Source organism: Frieseomelitta varia, unplaced genomic scaffold (genome assembly GCF_011392965.1).
Source record: "Frieseomelitta varia isolate USP_RPSP 00005682 unplaced genomic scaffold, Fvar_1.2 scaffold_248, whole genome shotgun sequence".
NCBI classification, from domain to species: Eukaryota; Metazoa; Arthropoda; class Insecta; order Hymenoptera; family Apidae; genus Frieseomelitta; species Frieseomelitta varia.
In genome coordinates, this window is record NW_025109977.1 from 390662 (window position 1) to 413264 (window position 22603).

Below are 22603 nucleotides of genomic sequence, written 5' to 3' on the forward strand. Positions count from 1 at the left end.
AATTCCGCGATATCAAGATTTAACCCGGCCGCTGTCCGGCGCACGCGGCGGCTATTATCTTTGACCTGTAAATCAATTTTCGTCGGTGGGCCGCGCGCGCGGCCGAAAAAAAAAAAAAAGAAGAATCCCCGGCCGTGAAAATATTTACCGGAAATCGTATCTCTTTCGACGGGTCACTGTTCGGCTTGCTGTCGCGCGAAATCCGGTTGATCGTCACTCGGGCCATTCATGACCGTGAAATGCAATTAATTAACCTTTCGCAGCGAGACGTGCGTTCGATTAATTGTCCGCTTTTCGATTTTTATCGCGCCACGCCTCTCTCCCTCTCTCTCTCTCTCTCTCTTTCTCTTCTGACTTTTGGTTTTATTAAAAGAAAAAGAAAAAAAGAAAAGAAAGAAAGAAAAACCAGCAGCGAAAAACTGAATAAGTTTATCGAAAATATGTAGGTGGAACATCGATCGAGGAAAAAAAAAAAGAATCATCACGCCACCTGCATGGATTCGAATTTCGTTGTCTCGCTTGTCGCGAGCTTCGTACGGACGATATTTCACGGTGGAATTGAATCAAGAAATACAAATCGGAATCCTTCCTTATTTTTTCCTCTTCTTTTTTTTGTTCGGAAATTATTTTGCTCACTTTCCGGACGGCACGTAGGGTAATTTCGGGGAGCAGGTCTTTCGGGGATACGTGGCGTTTCGCCGAAAAAAGAACTCGCTTTTCCCCACTTTCCTCGCTATTTCTCCTGGGTCGTTTCTCCCGGGGCTAATGGCTGCTTTTCCCACCGGTGAATGAGAAAATACGGTGTATATGAAGAGAATGTGAAAACGAAGGTTATCAACGGTGTCCGATATGTTTTTGTTTGTCGGGGCAAGAACCAAAAGAGAGCAAAAGCGGGCGTGATATCGTGACGAGATATTTTCCGAGATGGCGGAGATTTTCGCCTGATCTTCGAGTTCACGAGCTTCACGGTACACGCGAGGGTTCTAAATTTTTTACACCGATAGCATGTGTTTCTTTTTTTTTTTTTATATATGCTGTATTATTATATTGAATTTATCTTTCTAAATCGAATTTCTCTTCGATGAAATTCAGTATTTCGAATGGAACAATTTTCTGCATGCAACGATTTAAACAGTCGGTTTGCCATTTACACCGTGCGCTCGCAGAATAAGTGTAAATTAAAACAAAAAAAAAAAAAAAAAAAGAGAGAAACTTCCCCGTATGACCATAATTCGATGATCAGGGTCAGTAGTTGTGCTTTATCGGGGTAGAATGATACACGGTCGCATGCTGTTCCGAAAGAGTTAATGGAGGCAAAGCAGGGTGGAGAGAGTGTCATGAATCCTTTCGTATCGTTGCACACTGTCGATGCCGTGTTCGATGGTATCGCGGTCCATGAGCCCCAGGTTCGGGTTATTTATTGCCAGAATCCGGCTGTTTTTCGTTACTTGATCACTGGAGAATTTTTCTGCGTTATTTTGACAGCGAATATAGGCGAAGTTCGGCAGTACACTTCCTCCAACGAACTCTCTTCGAGTCAACAAAACTGCATCAGACGAACTGTCGGATTTTCTAAATCAAAGTTTCCTATAAATTATACACCTTCGATTATACAAAACGTGAAATTAACTGTAAAAGTAAAATTGCAAATTAAACGTAAGGCGATGTCGTTGGTTATTGGAGTTAATTAAATTCACTTAACGAAGAATGTGGAATGTAAGATATAAAATTTTGGTATTTTAAGTTCAATTGCAAAAAAATGGAAAATTGACAATCAAGAATCGTTGAGAGGAATTTAAATCGACGATTGAAAACCGATCCCTTTCCCAAAAATTAATTAAAATAATACAATGATCTTCCACCTGTCGACCAGTCGCAGTTTTTAATTATTATCCTTTCTTTTTCTCTCTCTCTCGCGAGAATTCAACAGTCAATTTCATTTCCTTGCTCGATCGGTAAAACGAGATAGTAGTTAAGGGCGCTCTGTTAACGTCCAATTGAACTCTGACCGGCGGGGAAATAATTACCCATCGCCGAATGGAACACGGAAATGTCTCGAAGCGAGCGAAAGCTCGCGGAATTAGAATTTCGTTTTTCTAGTTGAACGATAATTCACTTGATGAAGGGGAAAAGAAACAAACCGACAGGGCAGCGCCTTTAGAACGAGCGATTGGTCCGTCACGCAATTCGAATGGCACGCGCGAGATCGTTGTTACGAACGAGAAAGTGGTAGGAGGGTGGAATGGCTTGGCCATTATTGCGCCGTGTCGTGGAAGTCGATAGGAAAGTTGCATTTGAATTTCCGGCGACAGATGAATTATTACGGCCGCGATAAGGAGTTTTGTACGAGCAACGAAGCATAAGGGAAGAACGCAAGTACCATAACCGCTTACATTTCGCAGAGAGATAAGCGGCCATTGCCGCCATCTCGATACTCGTTCCATCGCGCAACATCTGCCATTTTTATTCCATCTTACGCTCGCGGATGTTCCCGTGCAATTTCCACTTCTCGCGTTTCTATTACACTTTACTCTTTTCTCCTTGTCATATCTGTTTCGTAAAGCGGGAAGGGCCAAATTGTTAACAATGTTCACTTGAGCCTCACTGTTGAGGAAACTCTAGCGACTCACGACGACCTGACTGTTGTTATTATCTCAAATTTCCAAACAAGTACCAGATTGTCGATTGTGTCGAAGCATTTTCTGAAATGAAATTTTCAGCTGTGCTTTGGAGAATAAAAGAATCACTGGCGGCCACAGTCAACTCGTTGAGTGATTTATTTTTCAAATCTCTCGGAATCAAATGTTTTTTCGGAGTAAAAAAAAAAAAAAAAAAAAAAAATAGGAATTGTTTATCAGCAGCGATGGCTCTCCGAAAATGCGAGGTTCGTTTCCACCCGGGACAAATACGTCTATTTATAAAAGTTATCCAATACCGTGGACCACGCAAGATCGAGCGCTGCATGGTTAATTGTTGCAGTTTCGAAAAACACAGTTTCACCTGTTGAATCATTTCCGATGAAATTTACGTTTGTTTTTCAAACAGCGGCCGACGACCACGGGATTGCTGGTATTTTTTTTTTTTTTTCTTGTTAATTCGAAACTGAAAATTACGATTACGCGGCGTGCCTCTGTTTCGTAATTAGCGGTCCACCGGTGTGTATAAAGCGCGTTATCGTTATGGCGCTGGACGGTGAAACGGTCAGTGCTCCCAACAACTGGTTTCAGATAAATTTCCCGGTGAAGGGTTCGTTACTATCTTTTTTTTTTTTCCTCCCATTGAAACGGAAATTACTTTTCTCCTTTTTTGTTTTTATTTTTCACCAGCGCCTTTCGAGCTGCAGTGTAATTTTATTGAAAATTCTCGCATACGTCGCCGATATAAGAGGCAAGATGTGCTCGTCGAATTCTATCGGAATGAAAATTACACGTGGTGAGGTAGGAATTCGCTCTGATTTTCATTTTTGATTTCACGCCGCCAAAAAAGTAACGCCGTTTTATTTCTTCTCACCTGTGTACATTTCGATACGTATCCTGCCTGTAGTAAATTGCTACGATGAATAATTTATCGCGCGATATTGCAAGGTCGATGGTGTAATACATAGTCGATTCTCTCTCTCTCTCTCTCTGTCTCTCGTTGATCGCGTATTCGCGTGTGTTTCGTCGTCCCGTCGATACGATTCTCTTATTTGCAGTAATAGCCATCGTTCTACTCAAAACGTTCGCTTATGTAAAGAGCACGTGGTATTTTCAGACGTTGCGTAACGTCGTATGGATTCGTGGAGGTTGAAGTCGTTTAGAGGGTCGTTAGGTTCGTGTCATTAGAATTCGAAATTATTCGAAGAAATTACTCGTGTTGTGTTAAGGATCAAGAGACTTTGAAGAATTTGAAGACTACGGTCAATCGTAGAAGGTGTGCCATTGAGAATCGAGATTACGTTGGAAAATTAAACAAATTGAATAACAAGATTTATGGAAAAAATAACCGATGCCGTGAATCTATTCGGAACGAGATTATTTAATTTTTTTAATGAATAATTATATTATTCTACAGATCTTTCTAATAATATTCTAAAGAGAGAGACAATTTAATTATCTAACAGTTAATTATACTCTGTACATTGAATAACAAAATTTATGAAGAACTACGCGACGTGAGTCTACTCAGAACGAAATCATTTAATTACCTAACAGTTAATTATATTCTAGAGGGAGAATGATACTCTATACACTGAATAATACTATGAATACTAAGAACGAGATAATTTAACTATATTTTAATTAATGTACTCGACATTCTGCAATTTCTCGATCCTCCAACCAAGCTCATACTCGTTCTATGTTCTTTCATAAATATGGCCAGTGGTTTTCTCATAAAAAAAAAAAAAAAAAAAAAAACGAGCAGGAACATCTACCGGTTTTTAATGTAACCCTATGGGACACATCCCGTGGGACACAATCTCCCGAACGTGATTCGCCCGCAGAAACGAATACCCTACTGAACGAGGATCTTGTGCACGTGCGCGGATGCTCGAAAAAAAAAAAATATATATATATATACATAAAAAAAAAGAAGAAAAATTACAAAAAAATGCCTCCGAGGGAAAGCGGAGAAAGTAAACGACAGGAACGTCGCGATAAGAGCCGGCGGCGTTTATTTAACCCTTAAAAGCTTGCCGGCATCCAATTTCTTCCCTTCACCGGTCAAGTTTCACCGGGCAAACTCGCCCGGGTTAATAAACATTCACCCGTTGCTCCTCTTTCTGTTGCAGCTCTATCGGCACACGTACCTGGCCCACTACAGGATCGTAAACCTGCAGAACCGGTAAGCAAACGAGCAAACGCCATTTAACCTAATCGTATCTCAAACGTTTTCCACCCGGCGTCGACTCTTTCTCCTTTTTCTTTTTTTTTTTTTTTTTCTTTTACATTTGCATTTTAATCTCCACGTTCGCTAGAAAGAAAACGATGGCCGCCGGCGTGCAAATTGCGACCGATTTTCGCGGTTTTAGGTTAGGTCCCTCCTGGAGGACGAAATGCAAAAGTTTGCTTTAGAGGGAAATGCTGGTCCATTATGTCGCCACTCGTATAGCATACAACGTTGATGCAACGTTTGTTCTATAAAAGTTGTAAAATTAAATCGTTGGCTCGATAGTTATGAAAGACAAAGAGAATTAAGATTAAAAGAACATCTCCTAAACAAGTAACTTCGCGACATACGTAGACCAATAGCTTTTTCTACATAGAGACTGTCGAGTTGCATCAAAAGGTTTAAAATTTCGTTTAAAAAATTTAATCGTCCCCGTTTATAACGTCACGTTACAATATTGGTTGTAAAGGAAACATCACCTTTTTCAAAAACTTGCCATTTACGAGTGAAGTGCCGGTTCATCATGGTTGCGAACGGTTGACGTTGATGCACGCTTGTTCTTCAACGGGACGCGAAACGAGGGCACGGACAGTGCGTAAAGAGCACTGTCGTAAATGTTTCCGGAACGAGCTTCCGGTTTGAAAGACGACCGCGGGTATTACCGAGACTTTGAAGGGTTTGAACTTTCGAAATACGCTCGGCGCGAACAGCGAGAAAGTTCTCGGCCGTTTTTAAAATCGTTTTCGACCCTTCTTCGCCCCTCCGACCGGCGGAGGGGGAGGCGAGGCAAAAACCCTCTAACCTTTCGGACAATATTGGTTGTTACGTTTCCGTGGAACTTTCATGCGCCATTCGAAACTTTATGGAAGGCTTCCGTGGCTTTCCGTCAGCTTCCGGTCTAACGTCGTTTGCCAAGCGGATAATCCGCCGGGAATCGGTTTTCACTCCCACCCCTCCCGGCGTAAACCTACTGCTTTAGCATTAAGGAATCTTAAGATGAAAACGCTGATCGATATTCGGGGGGGTAATTAGCGGCGTATTTTCGGGAGTTAGCTGTTTAAATTGATGCGCACAGGGATTAACACGTTCGCAATCGGCGAGGGAGAATTTACTACGCGATCTCGCGTATGAGTTACTCTACCGCTTGGAATCTTGCGATATACTTTTTTCTAACCGATACTCTTCGCAGGTAATACAATTTTCAATCCTAACGGCACTTGCGTACCTTGTTTGTAATACCCTGTAAACATCAACGTTTTACAAATTCGTTGTTGTACGAAATTAAATTGTTTCAACTTTGAAATAAACGTAATACTCGTATTGAAAGTTTTAAGTACATGATAGGTTTATGTTAATCAACGCACTTTGCATTAATTATATTAATCTTCACAGAATATGAAGAATAATTGTTCAGTTATCGTCAGCTGCAATTAGCTGTCAATTGTAAATATGCTTTTTCACATGAATCATTACACGTTGATAACTTGAAAAGCATAAATATTTGTTTTTTAAAAAAAAAGGTGGAATAAAAATTTATTTTCACGTTCGGATAGTCCAGATCTGTCATTCTTCAAAAGAAAAGTCAGGGGTAATAAATTTCATAACATCAGAGCGTCGTAATTGTTTTCGTATGGACGAACGATGGCATAATTGTGTTTCTCGAGCGAGATACGCGCGTAGGTTCGAGTTAACTGCGACCCAGATAATTTCCCCTCCCACTTGACATTGCTCCCGGTATAAATATGAACGCTTAAACGGCTAAATCTGCAAGTAGAATGCCACAATTATTCTTACGAGCGAGCGATGGTATTACGGTGTAGGTGGCAGTTATTAAATATTGATGAGGAATGCTTATAGCTCTATGATTGCTATAGATGGTATCGGAGCAGTGAATATAGATGGCGTTCTAGATATAGGTTAGGTGCAATTAGAAGCCGAGGTGCGAGCAATGCGCGCTATAACTGTTTCCATATCCTTTCCATATCGGAATGGGTAGTTTACTTAATTTAGTTTATTTCACTTTCAATTAATTCTAATTAATTCATGTAGCATCGATTTCATGCTTTTGTCGGTGCGAAAATCACCGTGTAAGAGGATTTATGATCAGAAAAAGGGTTACGGAAGACTGTAATAGCTATTTTTGAAAATTAATTCCCAATGAATGAGGGAATTATGTCAGTTGTGAAATAGCTCTCTTTTTCTCTCTCTCTTTCTCTATAATGTCGCCTCTACCACTAAGTTATCTCGCTTCTATAATTTCGCTCTTGCGAAAGTGTCTTTTGTTAAGACCGCTCGAAGGAAAGACGCAAAATATTGTTACTTTCACGCGTAGTATCGCGTACTACGAGAAATGTCTCCTTTGAGATATCACTATGACGTGAAGTGTGAGATACTTCGTCAGTGATCACTGCGAAACATAGATGCGACGAAATGTCTCTCTCCGAGAGATATCACGGCAATGAAAGGATCAATGTGCCATCTGCGTAAACGTAGACGTTTAGTACGCGTTTAGTTTCACTTTTCAAACGTTTCAATCTCGATTTTTTGCCCGAGCCTCAATAGCAATTACTCTGTCGCTGAATCTCAAGTGCTGCGCGGACCCTTAACGGTCCTTAACGTCACCGGAGGAAAGTTCGAAAGGACGAACGGAACTTTCACTCAACCCCCCGAGTGACTTGCTCCCCTTTTCTTCTTCAGGAAGAAACGCGCCGAGGGCGTGATGAAAGGGAGAGCAGAAGAGTGGATTTTTGTGAAATGCAAACGGTCTTGCCAGTCAGTTTTAATTAGAGAGCGGTTTTAGAGGAACAGTCGAGGAGAACTAATCTCGTAGCAACTGTCGAGGAGGATTTACAGTTCGATTCGAGGAACTTAATCCTCACGCGCAGACAAATAATAATGTACAGTTCGTGTATCGTTCAAAAAATCTTCAATTTTATGGTCTCGAGTCACGCTTGGGTGGTCCTTCGGGAACATTGTGCAATAATCAGGAAAAAATACACGTTGATTTGTAGCAAGTACAATTTATAATTGAGTTAAAGAACAGTTCACGTTCAGAGAGAATGAATCCTATAGTGACGATTTTCTAACATAGACACGATCGGATCTTCACATACGCGTCCATCTATAGTTAAACGTTCGATAATTGAAACGGAAGCATCGAAATTGCCTCGACTCACTAATTCAATTACGATCTTTGGAGGGCATTAAGAACGCAGTTGATCACACATGCAGTCGTTAGCCTGTCAGACCTTTGATTGGAACGTCTGTTAAAAAGAGCTGGAGAAATTACAGCTCGATAATTCCGGAGCTTCGGTATTCTTGCTTCCCCTCTAATTCTTCGCCATTTTCACGCCGGCAATTTCGCCACGGCCGATTGCGCCGACCGTCAAAAAGAAACGGAGATTCTCTGTTTTTTTGTGGACCTTGTGATGGATCTTTCAGTCTTCGAGATCACCTATTTCTTTCAGCGAGAACTTCAATGTCTATCTTTTGTTTTATTTTTTTTTTTTTATTATTATTCTATATATTTCCTTGTTACGAAAAAAGAAACTTGTTTCATCAAGAGATTTAACTAACAATTGAGGTAACTTTTCATGCTCGTCGAATGCACGATGATCCAACATTTTCAAAATTATATAAATGAAATTTGATACTAGAAAAAAAAAAAATTTGATACTAGAACTACCGACGATTAAAGAATAAAAATTTCCATCAGAAACATCGAAGACAAAAAAAAAAAGAAAAAAATATACAACGCAAGCTTCTATTCATACATTTTACGAAAATTTATTTGCATCTTTAAAAATACATAGTTCTTACGTTTATACAATGTCTAAATTATAAATTATAAATTGGTCATTTTGACCATTCTCTATTTCAAGAAAGCTTCTCTAGAGATTTCTAGATATCTATATGGTTATTAGACAATGAAATCGGCGAGAAATGTTTCAAGCGCGAGCATTTAAATTAAAATCACCAGCCGAAATGGAACCAGGCGATGAGAAGCGAGTGTAATTCAAGATTCGAGGAGGACGGAGATCTCTTAATTTTCTCCAGACGTCATTTTTTTTTTTTTTGCGAGATGTCGGACGCGAGACAAGGAGGGTACGCCCGATCGGCAAATTGAAATCTGGAATTCATATCCGAGGCGGCGGCGATGGTGGCACGAAAATTTCATTTTCGATGGCACGTGGGAAATTCGTCGAGCGTTCTTTAACAGCCTACTGCGAGAGGGGAAAAGAGAGGGGGAAGAAAAATGTCAGCATTAGGGGAACGTGCAGCGTTCGTTCGTCCTTCTGGTCACGCGATCGAAGTCATTCACGAGCGCTCGACCAAACCCCTTTGACTTTTTGTTCTTAACTCATCAACTCGTCCCGCCGCGGCTTTCCCCGTATTTTCCACGTTCGCGCCTGATCTCTCTGTCGACCGCTCCTTTCACCGATTATCATATTTATGAGAGAGTTGTTTCCCACCTTCTGCGAGGATCGCCAAGGAAAATTGTATTTGAGCGCGGCGCCGGCGTTGTTCGATACTTGGATCCTCCAAGTTGTAAGTGATTACAGGTGGCTGAGCACTTTGGCGACGTTGTCGGTTGTTTAATGTTTCACTTCATTGAATCTGAACGTGTCACCTGTTGTTTCTATCGGGTAGCGAGACGTTTCGAGGAAGGCTCTGGCTCTCACCTGAATGTCGAAAAACCAAAGAGTTTGTTGCAACGAATTTTCTGCCATCTGGTGTTGTTTATGTCAAGTGATACGACGTGCAGCTTTTTTTAGTTAGAATCGCAGAGCTCGAGGGAAAAGTAAAATCCTCCTGGCTGTTTTTATTTATAATTTTCTTTGAAATTTTCTTTAGATAGTTTCGCGTAGTTCTTAGACGAGAGTAAAATTTCTAAGACCATTTATTAACATACAGTTCACCGGGGGACAAAGGCCAAAGAGACTGAAACGGAACGAAAGAGTCCGTGCAATGAAGAAGAAAGGGGAAGTGATAGTGAAAGTTTCCTTCTTCAAGACTATAAGATTACTAGAAGCTAGATAATAGATATTGTAAGCGTTCTTTCCATTTGCATTTTGTTTTGGTGGACTACTAGATTATTAGGATGGACTACTAGATTATTAGGATAGATTAAATAAGATTACCAGAATACTAGTTCCTACCGCGATTAATAGATTAGGGTAAGAAAATAGATGTAAATGTAGCCCACCATACAGCGAAAAGACAAAAATGTAAACTGGAAGTCATCCTAAGCCTAAAAATAAAAATAAATAAATAAATAAATAAATAAATAAATAAATAAATAAATAAATAAATAAATAAAAACATACATTTTACTGTATTGTTACTATATTATTGACGTATTCACGACATATCTTTACAAAGCACGTTAAAAATAACGAGTTCACGAATAATCGAATAACATCAGAGAACAATCGAACAGGGAGAAATTAGCATTTCCATTTTGTGCAATCTAAGTTAACCAGAGTGAGTGAGAAAGAGAGAGAGAGAGAGAAAACATCGATTGAAATGCAATGAGGGAACAAATCACAGAGCCAGTTGCGATAAAATATTCTACACCGTGGAACGGTGCTTATCCAACTATTTTCTTTGAACGCGATTCGTCCGGTGCAACGCGCAAACGATCGTTCCAAAACGAACGCAGTTTTTTTTTCTCCCCTTCCCTCTTCTTTTGTAGAATGATCTCTTTACGCGATTCATCGATCGATAATGAACCACCGTCGAAACAGCGTGTGGAGCTTTTCGAAGCGCGAGATCGTTGTTCAATGGAAAGTCGCTGCATCGGCAGCACAATGAGTCTCGAAAATAATAGCTTGAATAACAATAACGAGCAGAACCAACGCGCGGAGGGCTGAGGGGGAGGTGCGAGACAGCAGAAAGTAATGTGTAACATCACGTTATCGAATCAATGAAATCCGATCCATCGCGATCTATTGCTGGCAATTCGAACGACGGCCGATTATTCCTGGCCAGCGGATTAATGCATCTGTCTGCGGCTTTGAAACGTCCGTGAATTTATTCCCCCCGCCCAACGAAATATTCCCAACGGACGGAGAACGAACCGAAAAGTAAATGCAGAGATCCTCTATCTTTTTTTCTTCTTCTTCTTCTTTTTTTCGTTGGGACACGATCGAAAAATACCGAACGAATCACGGTTGTGATTCGAGGGCCAAGCTTTGCCTTCTTCTCCCCGATCGCGTCTTTCTCTGTTTGTTCGATCAAACCTTCGACGAAACTCGGATCAAGCCGTTCGAACGAATTCGATTAGAACCGATACGCCGAGGCTGGTCGCGTTCACGCACGGGGATTCCATCAGTTCCCGTTCCGCACGAATGGCCAACGATCCTCGCCGAATTCTGCTCGCAGCGTACGCTGTCTGTCGGCAGGACTCGCGAAACAACGTCCCGCCGTTTGATGAAACCGTTTCGCCACGTCTTCCTCCGGCCATGAATGATCTCTCGGTTTTCTCCGATAGAGACAGTTGCCGCGATGCGTTTTATTTGTTGTTGCAGTTGTTGCGGAGAATTCGTTATTATAGTTAGCGACGGATGTACCGAGGTTTGCGTAGTTCCGAGTTGTCACAGTTTGTTTCCTACGTCACAATTACTGGTATTAAAATTTCGAAAGCGTTTCGTGGCTCTGGAATTTTAAACTGCTCTTCAAAATTCCGAAACCTCGGACCGTCGAAGTCTGAAAATTCGAAACACGAAAGAGCTTCCAAATTCTTCCGACTTCGAACGCTCGAGTCCCTCGACGCTGATAATAAAGTTAATAAAAAGATTTGTATAATTTAATGAAAATTAAGTAAGGAAATAAAAATTAATGATGATAAATTGAGTATTAATAATAGTAGTTAAGTTCGTATTGTAAATTAATAATTTCTAAATTTTATTATAACAAAAGTAATTGTTGTTATATTAAATTTATCAATTTTAGGTGAAATTAATATTAATAGTATAATTTTGTATAAATATATATTAAAATTGAATAATAAACTAACATTATATATACCCTATTACATTAATTTAAGAATAAAATTTTTATAATTGAAATTAAATCATAAAAATAAAGGTAATACGGTGGTTTTTAATCTTTTAGGAAAATTTGTTATTTAATTTATTTATATTATGTATTATAGCTGAATAGAGCTTCGCTTCTTATCTGTAAATTGTCAACCCTGGTCCAGAATTATTCCTGTCACTCTGTGACGTGATTATTCGTCTGGTCCCGAGAGATTTCCATTTCTTCTTCGTTCACAATGATCTCACTCCAAGCGCTACATATTAAATACGTCATGTATATTAAATTGCATCGCGGAAATCAAAGTCTTGTCAGGAATTAGTCATATCGAAAAGTGCGCGTGCACTTTGTACGAGGAAGATGGCCGCCATAAACTCGGTTCCCTACGCCGCGTGAATACCGGGGCGTCTTTATTTATGACCTCTCTACCCTTTCTTTCGCCTCTTCGTAGCTTCCGGAACTTCCTTTTGAAGTGGATCCTCTCTAACTCGCGAAACTTTCCATCGATTCCCCTTCTCCCTCCTCCTTCTTCGCTCCTACACCAAATCCTATTAGCCACTGTGTATTTTATAAATTATATGAAATTCCCCGATGGCCTCTCCTTAGGAGGCTGGTCCTCCTCCGTATTGTTGCCTTGTTACTGGAGGAATTCCGGTGAACAAGACCGCGGGACATTGTTCCACTCCTGTCGACGTTACCGGTTGATTCAAAAACGGATCTAGAGATACAAATAATTAACTAGGTTCGGTAAGATTCAACATAGCGAAAGTGAATGCTAACGCGGTACTTGATTTTCAATTTTTAAAATTTCGTTTAACTTCGGTTTTCGGTGCTATCTACGAGAAGGGATTTACCTTGTATTTTCATCGACTTTCTTGCCGGTTAGTTTCAGAAGATGTTAGAGGTACCTGTCAGTAATGTCGATATGTTTTCTCGATACTGTGAAAAATTTTATTTTATTTAAGAGTTTGTAAATACAGTTTTAAACTGTAATGTGATTTAAAGCGCACTAAATGTTAATATATTTGACTAGAACGTAGTACATGTTGTAGTAAGTTAAATCATTGTCACTGTGGCAGTGTTTATTAAATTTGAAGGAAACTTATTAATTGTAATAGAGGATATTACTTATGGATACTTCCAGTACTTATTACTTCTGTGGTCCTCAATGGTCTGATAAAATTATTATTATTACATATCTATATCCGTTTCTATATCTTTAGCGATCACTTCTTGTCTAAAAATCGAGAAATTGAAAACTGCTTTTCACGCAGTCGGTGAATCCTTCTTTCACCGATTTTACTACTAGAAAATGTTCCGTGTTAAAAGAACAATAAAGTTTTGCACGAAAATTTCGAGTCGCGGGAGAATTATTCAATCCCTGTCACTTTAGTGCGACCAGAAAGAGAGAGAGAGAGAGAGTTTTTCGCAGTTTTTTTATCTTTAGCGCGAGGATTAGCTAGAAATATCGATGTCGACCCGCAGTTTATCAGATGTATCGCGAAGATCTGGCACTTTAGGTAATTCACTAGTGACTGTTTCGTGGGATTTTTCAGATCTCCTAAAAAGGAAATTCTTGTTACCAAATGCACTCTTAAGTATCACGTTTCATTTATTTTACAAGACCAGAGAATTCATAAGTTGTCAGGCGTTCTATCTGATTTGAGTTCAAATCCAAATTAAATTGATGTTTCAACTTTATTTTGGCGTTCCTTAATTTTTTTACATTGTGCATAGTTTTATCTTGGAATTTCTTCAAATAGTTGTATTTTTATATCGTGTACAGTGATATTTTTACTTATTTTATATATTTTTATGTCGCATATATATTTATAGTTTCGAAATGAAGTAGCCACTTCAATTAAAATTAACTGATAGAACTGATAGAAGAAAAGACAGATAAGAAAAGACATATATTTACATCACTCTTTTTCATTATTTTTGGGCGTACAATCAGCTCACGAAGTGGCTGCCACAAGTTACGAAACACCTTGTATATATTACGATTCCTTTGATTCCCTTGATTCCTTCCTCCAAAACATCTCATTCTTCTAATATGACAATCAGTATCATATAATTAATTTCAATGCAAAATCTTACAATCAATTTCCTTAACGTTAACATCGTGATAGAAAATGTCACTCGTCCGGAAACGAGGAAACATTAATCTACTAAAACCAAAGAATTCAAATCACTATCATATAGAGAATCGTCTTCTCTCCCCAAGTACTCTCTCTTTGCACGAGTGTCCCGCGAATTACGAAACACCCTGTACATATACGTATATATATGAACGTTGAACGTTGCGTTTTAATTTCGCTAAAGTATCGGAGAAAGTTTTTCCGGTCGATTCGCCGCGCAGATAAAACGAGGTGCGGGGGGGGAGGAAATAAAAACGGAGGGGAATCTCCAAAGGAGACGCGAGTTCTCGCCGCGACCCCGTAAATTCCTTAAGCCGCCATTTAATTTCGGTAGCCGGAGTTTAACAACGTGCCGCGTAAATCTGCCCCGGCACGCGGATTCAATTCTAAAAGGGAAATAATGTAACGCGCTTGCCCAAGCTTCTTTATTACTCGGCCATTCAGCCGGCTGTGCCAACTCCGCGTGAACGTACACCGGCTCGCGTTAACTCCTAACCGTAGTCACCTTTAAAAGCCATTAGCGAATCCTGGCCTGATACCTTTCCATTGCTTTCCGTTGGATGTAGAAGGATTTCAATCGGCCCTATCAGTCACCCCGGATATCCCGTTCCACCCTCCCCCCATGGAGAAAAACCTTCACCGGTCATTTAACTAAATTCGGTGGAGATCCTTGATCTCTTTCTCGATTTTAAGAATGTCTACAAGGATTTTCAGCAAAAAGGATTGGAGATCGTGCTTAGAAATTCAAAGCTCGTCTCTGGCTCTCAGAAGTTTTTCGTACATCTTTGAGAGAGGTGACTTTCGTTTCGAGTTTTATTATTACTTAACGAATGATTTTATTGATACATTTATGTATTATCTTGATAATATTTATTTTATTTGTTTAAGTTAATTTTTATTGTGAACGAGATGTTCAATTTTCCGTTGTTTCTATCGTAATACAGCGAGCTGGGTAACATTGTATATAATTTTGAACACTATTAATTTTCACGCGAGACGAATGAAATTCGATGACCCGCGATTTGGTTGGAGGATTTTGGTCTCTCGAAAGTTTCTAATATTTCGTGATGAATGCACAAAAATTTCGTTTGTTGACTTTTGTGTCTGAATTGCCTCGGTAGTGAAGTTCCACGATCATTCAAAACGATCTGTTTGTTTAAGAAATATCTATCGTCGCAACGACACGTCGTTCTCGGAATAACAATGAAACTATCTTAGCAGTAAAACTGGAAGAACACGGACAGATAAACGCTCGCAGCGTCCCCGAGGAAATTCCGCCTTCGGTATTTCATTATCAACGGCGATGTTAATTCAAAGATTTTCAATGCGAGGATATTTAACAGTCGACCTAACGTCCGCCAGCAAACTCGATGCGGCATTTTAATCAAGTTCCCATGATCTTGGAGGCAGGATCCAGACTCTCTGGTATCGAATATTCCAGCAGAGGGTGTACGTAAACCAAGAATCTACCAACTGGCTGAAAAGCTCGGGAGAATCCCCCGAACAACGTTCTCGTAAAACGGCGTACCGTTGTAAAGAAGAAAAAAGAAGAAGAAGAAGAAGAAAAAGAAAAGAAAGAAACAAGGCTCCGAGTGGAGAAGGTCCATCTACATCTTGAAAATGTATTCCACCGTGACGAAGAATCTGAGGAAGCTACTCCTCCCGTTCAATTAAACGAACGGCCTTAAAGATTCGGATAATTTAAGCGAGAGCCACGTGCCGCGTAGAACGAAACCGTAGAAGCGTGAAAAGTATTGTTAAAGCGTTGAGAGTTCGTCGGAGTCAGTATATTGTTTCGCGAATAAATATTTCAGAGTAGTTTTCTTAACACTTTTAGTCAAGCTGCTCATTAGTGTCGGAATTGGACGTCTAAAGGACTGTAGAGTTTAAAAGTAAAGTTTAAAGTTTGGCAAATTATTATAATGTATTTATGTAGTCCGAGTTCATATCTTTATATGGGTATAATTTCCCACAGTACACCGTATAGATAAAACGTACATATACACGGACTGTTTCCAACTTTTTCAGTCAAACTGCCGGCAAACCGCGTAATATGCTACAAGTTTGCCACAAAGTTGCAAGCAAATATTGAACGCAGTTTGAAGTAGTATACGTGGTAATGGATTTTGCACCGCTGTGTAGAATCGTATATTCATTGCCCTTTTGAATCTCGGCTGCGAAAATCCGTTTCATTCTGCTTAAAAATTTCCTCGACATCTTCGAAACAAATGTAAATGCCTATCGGCTTGTGCGATAATTTCTTTATGAAACACGTAATTTAATTAGGAAACGTTCAAAGCATTTTCATTTTACTTTACATCACAAAACTGTCCATAAGATTTCCTGTCACCTGATAAAGATCTTTCTCACGGTGAATCAAAAAATCAACAAAGACTGGAGTACAATTTAAACATTATTTTCCATTTTCGTTCTATTTAAATTTTCTATCACCTTATAGTGATCTTTCTCCTAGTAAATTAAAAAGACTTGACTATAATCTTGTCAGTTTCCATTTCAGTTTTATCTTAAATCACAAACCTACTACATTAAATTTTCTTGCTACCTTGTAAAAATCTTCCATACAGTCGATTAAAAAAAACTCAACAGAGACTGAAAAAAATAATTTCCGTTAGTTTCCATTTTCTTTTTCCAAATCACAAAGAAACTTACCCTTAAAGTGTCCTGTCAGCTGACGAAAGAAGAATCTTCCCCAACTTGCAATGCACAATTTTAATTACGCTTGAAAATCTTCTTGGCAACGCCAATATTCTATCGGAATACACGTAAATATTAATCAGCCTCCGAGAATCGAGTCCTCTGCAGTCTGACATCGCTATCCTCAGGAATCGTTTTCTGTAACGCGGCAATCTCGGTGCGAGAGCGGATCGAGTAGTGCTTTGGTTTACGTCCGAGCCGCCTTTACTGCCTTCGCTGAAATAAGGATCTCGCGCCGCTGCTCGTATGCATTTCGACGACGCCGAGTAATCGCGGCATCGGGAACACGCGTTGCTTCTTTCCCTTCCCTTCCCGCCTGTGTCTCAACGAGCGCGTTTGCGGCTCCCGGTTTCGTTCAGCAGACCCAACTGGGCGAATAGTACTTTCATCCGTAGCAATTCTGATCGAACAGGATCGAATGGCTGCTTGTTACTGCACGAACGAAGGATCCTCCGGTCCGACCATTTATATCTCGCCGCTTTATCGCGCTGCAGGTTACGGGAACGACGCCGTTTTCTCGCTCGACATTTTCCTTTTTTGCCCTTCGTTCAACTCCACGATCGTTCCAATGCCGCGTTCTCGATCGTTTCTCGTTAATACCGTACCAGCACCGTCGAAGAAGCAGTCTCTTAGGCAAATGGCAACGATATCGTTCAGGGGGCCGAGGACCGATGAATACGCTGATGAGATGAAGAGGTTAAGCCGCGAATAACTTGAGAAGATCGGCCAGAGTTTGCTGAAATTCTCGATCCAATTCTCGATCGAGAGGGCAGATTCAGAATGTGGCGTATCTATCAGATCGAGGCCTGTTCCAGATTTGATTCCATAAGCCTTACGATTAGGCTCTGGATTTAATCCACGATTAAGTTAGGAATAATCTCGTGATACTTGGATATGTTTTATCGTGTGTCCTGTTGTCGGTTCGATCGTTCTTCGTTCATCGGTGCAACGAATTATTTCATTTTATTGTGTTTAATACAGTGAAGTTCCGCATTTAATATCACCTTTTAATATTTCGTTTCTGAGAACTTTTATTGTGCGTCTCTCTCGCAGACAGTATCAAACAAACAATACGTTAATGACAGTGGGTCGTGTAATATTTTTATATAATTAATAAATAATTATAATTAATAAATATCAATTATAAATAATAATAATAATAAAAGATATTATAATAAATTAGTAAATAATAACCATCGATAATAAATTAGTAAATAATAACCATCGATATACATACGTTGAATGACTGGGGTGTAAAGAGTAAAATTATATCTGTACCTATAAATAATTATAATAAAATGTAAATAATTATATCTATAAATAATTATAATAAAATATAAATAATTATACCTATAAATAATTATAATAAATTGGTAAATAATAACCATCGATGTACATACGTCGAATGACCGAGGTATAAAGAGTAAATTTATACCTTCAATAGGAAATTCTTTATGCCATAAAATTATTAGGCTGTATCATTTTATCATCGTTGTGAAATGTTATTAATCGTGTACACTATAATTGATATGTTTGAAATAATTAATATAAAATAATGTACATTACGTCTATTATAAATAACGTATTGTAATATACACATACAACGATATGTAATACATAATGTAATGAAACATGAAATAATATTGTATCTTTAATACGAAGTCTTAATTGCGTACTACGCGACTCTACTTCGAATTGACTTTGTATCTCTTCGAAAATGTTGTACAACATTCCTTGGAACTCTGCTTGACAAACACGCGAGACAAAAACCCAAACATTTGCGACTCGACGTTCTGTATTGAGTTTCTTATGGTCGTCAATATGTCTAGAACGAGGTGGAACTGAATTTCGAGTCGAAGGGCAATCGGACGTCTTACCGCGAGAGATTGTGCGGCACGTGTCGTCAGTTTAGCTCCGCGTGTCGTTGCGTCGACGCTCGTCACGTCGTTCGACCATTTTTCACGTTCTTTCTCGAAAAATGTCGGTATTAGTGCTCTTAGGGAGAGCTCGTCGTGGTTCGACTGTGGCTCGAGTATCGCGGGATTAAGGTATCGTTGATGCGACTTAATTTATCAATCGCGTGGTATAAACGTGCTTCATTGTTCCTTTAATGTACCTTTAGTGTACGTACCGGGACGGTGTTACCTTCGTTTAATTAATGCGCGTTAATCACGTCGTTTGAGACGCTTACGTGCATAATCTAAACCCGTCAGTCGCGTGGCACACGAGCACGTACTTAACTTTCACTGCTACTTTGTTGCCAGTTTATACACACGGCGACGTTATTAGTTTCGTCCAATTAATAACGCACGTTCATTCGGTTATTTATAGGATATTATCGGCAATAATAACGTATTGTGACAAGTAAATAACCCCCACCCTTGGTCCAGCTTGAAAATCACATTTGCATCCGGCCGGTTATCCGATTTTAACGCAACGAGTTTAGCGGTACGCATTTATTTAACATTTAAGTTTTCGACGTTACATGTTCGTTTAATAATTCGAAGTTCGTTGAAAACAATCGCGTTCGCAACGACTGTCGTTTGGGGGAGGGCGGGGTGCGTTGCAAGCAGCCGACTTGTGACATTAATTTAAATATGTCATACATAATTGAATAAAATATATCATGCATAATCAATTACGGGCGCATGCATATGCATAATGTAATTAATTGCCAATGATTAACAACAATCTATTAACAGAATGAATACGTTAACGTGATTAATTAAAACATGTTAATGTCGACGGCACTTTCGCGTTTTAATTATAAAACTAATTCGATAAATCCGACGGGTAAATACAGTCGTTCGTTAATTGCTCAAACTCACACTCGCGAACGTAGTTTGGTTAGGGGAACGCGTGAACGTGTGTTGCGACGTGAAAAGATAACTAAACATTCGTCTGAACGAATTTTTTCCAGGTCAGAGAGCTCGTTGACCGCGAACGACTCAATTTCCTTGCAACTAGCTACCTGGGCGCCACGTGGCAACGCTCTGGTGTACGTGTACCAGAACAACATCTATTATAGACCGGAAGCGGAAGTGGCGGTCGACTATCAAATCACAGACACTGGGGTCTTCGGGACCATTTATAATGGAGTGCCGGACTGGGTGTACGAGGGTAAGTTTCATCAAAACCTCCCCTCATACGAAACATTCTTATCTGAAGAGCACGATCGAATTTATAATATGGGGCTATGATTATACGCGTAACTTGTTAACTGCAGTATTATGAATTTGATTTGTTATTATAAAATCTTTATTGTATAACTTGTTACAAGAAACACGGGAGCCATTGTAGTTCAAAAGGATGACACACGCGAAAGCTACTACAATATAGCTGCAAGATTAATTTATAAAAGTACACCCTTGTTAATCTACGAAATTATGGAAATTATGGTCGTTTCGATGATATTGGTACTTGCAGTTGTCGAACCATTGCACGTAATTTACGTTAGAATGGATCTCCAGTGAATTAAAATTTTGAAATTGAAAGAACGAATCGATCAAAGTTTGTTTTATATTGAATTTGAAAAATCGTAACAGCATAACAGGGTATACTCTTTGACTGTGAGACAAATGAGCCACTGTAATGGCGTAAAATGACACACGCGGAAATTGCTATAGTGACCTTAGTTCAGTTGCTGAGCTAAGAGGTTAATTTACAAAATTATTTCGTGTCTTGTGTTTTGCGCCAAGTAATATACCACAAAATTATAGCTACAAAAATAATAATATACTACAAAATTATAGAGTCGCCATTTTGATGATATCGGTGGTACCATTTATTGAACCATGCACAATTACAATTGTAATTACGGCTGGAATTGTTGGAACGAACTTTCGTCGTTCCTCCAGTGACGTTTATACGTTTAATCGCGTTAAGTAACAGAGGACACGTTAGACACGTTCGACTTGGAACGAAATCGATGGATAAACGCGATTTCCAAGTGAATTCACGAGTTCAGTAGGTGGGACGGGTGTTGTTTGCGCACTTTCTACGAGGTACAAGATGTAAGTGGCGCGCGTGTATCTGTTTGAAGAAGTACATTTACAGGGAGCCGCGCGTTTAGACGAACAATTCCATCTGTTCGATTCTTTGCTTTGTACACGGGACTGTTTGCCACCACTCTTATCTTTCGCGTGCTTCGCGCCTCCTCCGATCGACTCTCCACTTTTCTCTTTCGTCGTCTTTTTTCCCCCCTCTCTCTCTCTCTCTCTTTCTCTTTTTTTTCTTCTTCTTGATCCTTGTTCGAAAAATTTCCTTTCGTAACTGCACTTGGTTACACTACGCGAAAGTTCGCTTCGTCGTTCTCTTTTTCTTCTCAACACTCTTGAATTACCTTCGCCGTGAAGCACACCACGTACATACATATATGTACGTAGTAATATTCGAAGAAGAAGATAAAAGATTCCTTTAGGATCTATATCGAGTTTGAAATTTATCGGCAAGCTTAGGAAGTTCCTTTTTGAGGGATGACTCGAAAGTTGTTGTTTCTGAGTCGTCGGTCCGTCGAGGTTGATTTTCAGTTCTCCTCGTGTTTCGCGTGATTATCGACGAATAACTGTGACTGAATCGTCAACAACAAACAACGTATCTATAATTTTACATAATCTCACGAATATCAGATATGTCGTTGACATTCGATATCACAGATAAGTTTCAATCGTTGTAGAATTCAGCGTATTTCTGCACAACGGCTTTCAGGCTTCCTCCACGTTAAAAATTCACTTTCTTGAATAATGAGAATTACGTGTCAAAGGAACGGGGCGTCGGGATTTTAGAGATTTACGCTTAGCATACGTGAAGCATAGCTGAAAAATAGATTGGGCACCACTGATCTGGATGTTTGAAGAATTTTAATTTTAATTGTCGCTCTGGAAATTTTAGGAGATCGTCGAATTCTCAGCCGGGACGGGAATGGGAATCTTAGATAATAAAACGCAAATAAACGCGACAGCGCAGTTTCGTTAATAGCGGGCGCAAACCGCTGCCCTGGCAGTTCTTCTGGAATAAACAAGCATCACACGGTTGAATTCACGTAGTTCGAAGCGGAAATCGCGTTATCACGACGAGGTTGTTGAGCACGGCCCGTGCAACCGAGAGGGGGTTGCGTACTTCAAAATTAACTGGACCACAGTGGCAGAAGCGTCGCGAATAAAAGGGGGGAGTATCGCGCGATTCCGCCAATTTTCCTGGGCGGGTGATCATTCCCCCCTCGTTCGATTCGACTCGTAATTATTTTCAATAGGCGTCGCCATCGTTTGTGGAAAAAAAAAAGAAATTTTTTTTAATTGACCATTTTTTTTTCTCCGACGGGCCAATTTTCGACATTCGTGGTTCTGTGCCATTTGATATACCTTTTGTTTTCTCTTCTTCCTGCTGCTTTTTTCTTTCTTACTTTTTTTTCTTTTTTTTTTCTCTTTTTTTTTAAACGGGGAAAGTTTTCACGTACGTTATCCAATCCAATCCGTATTCGAAACTGCGTTGAACGGAAACGGAAAGTTGTTCTGTTGTTTTTGATTTTCGAGATGAAAATTTTTATTGACCGTTTGTTAGTGTTTTCTTTTTTTTCCGCCGCGTGGTTATTAAACGAAACAGACATTTCTGCGGTATTGTGCAGTTTCCATTGTACGGCCTGTTGTTTTGATGATTATTTATAAGATTCTTTTACACAGATGGAACGTGAATGAAATTCTAGATTATTGTTGTCGAAGATTTTTCTATCTTTCTAATCTGCTGTTCTTATATTAATGTCGCGTTAATTAACCCTTTAACTACAAGTGCATACATTTTTCATTCAAACTCAAAGAAAAAAATAACACAGCAGACACAAATAT

General features: G+C 39.5%; 1 protein-coding gene across 1 annotated transcript in view; it reads left to right on the forward strand.

Annotated features, from left to right (window-relative positions):
- Nucleotides 1–19997, forward strand: part of LOC122528297 (inactive dipeptidyl peptidase 10-like) — a 186286-nt gene extending 166289 nt beyond the window's left edge. The window contains exons 6-8 of the mRNA XM_043653267.1: nucleotides 4772–4824; nucleotides 19684–19883; nucleotides 19990–19997. Coding sequence (XP_043509202.1) covers nucleotides 4772–4824; nucleotides 19684–19883; nucleotides 19990–19997 — 261 coding nt within the window. The remainder of the gene's footprint in view (nucleotides 1–4771; nucleotides 4825–19683; nucleotides 19884–19989) is intronic.
- Nucleotides 19998–22603: the final 2606 nt, after the last annotated feature.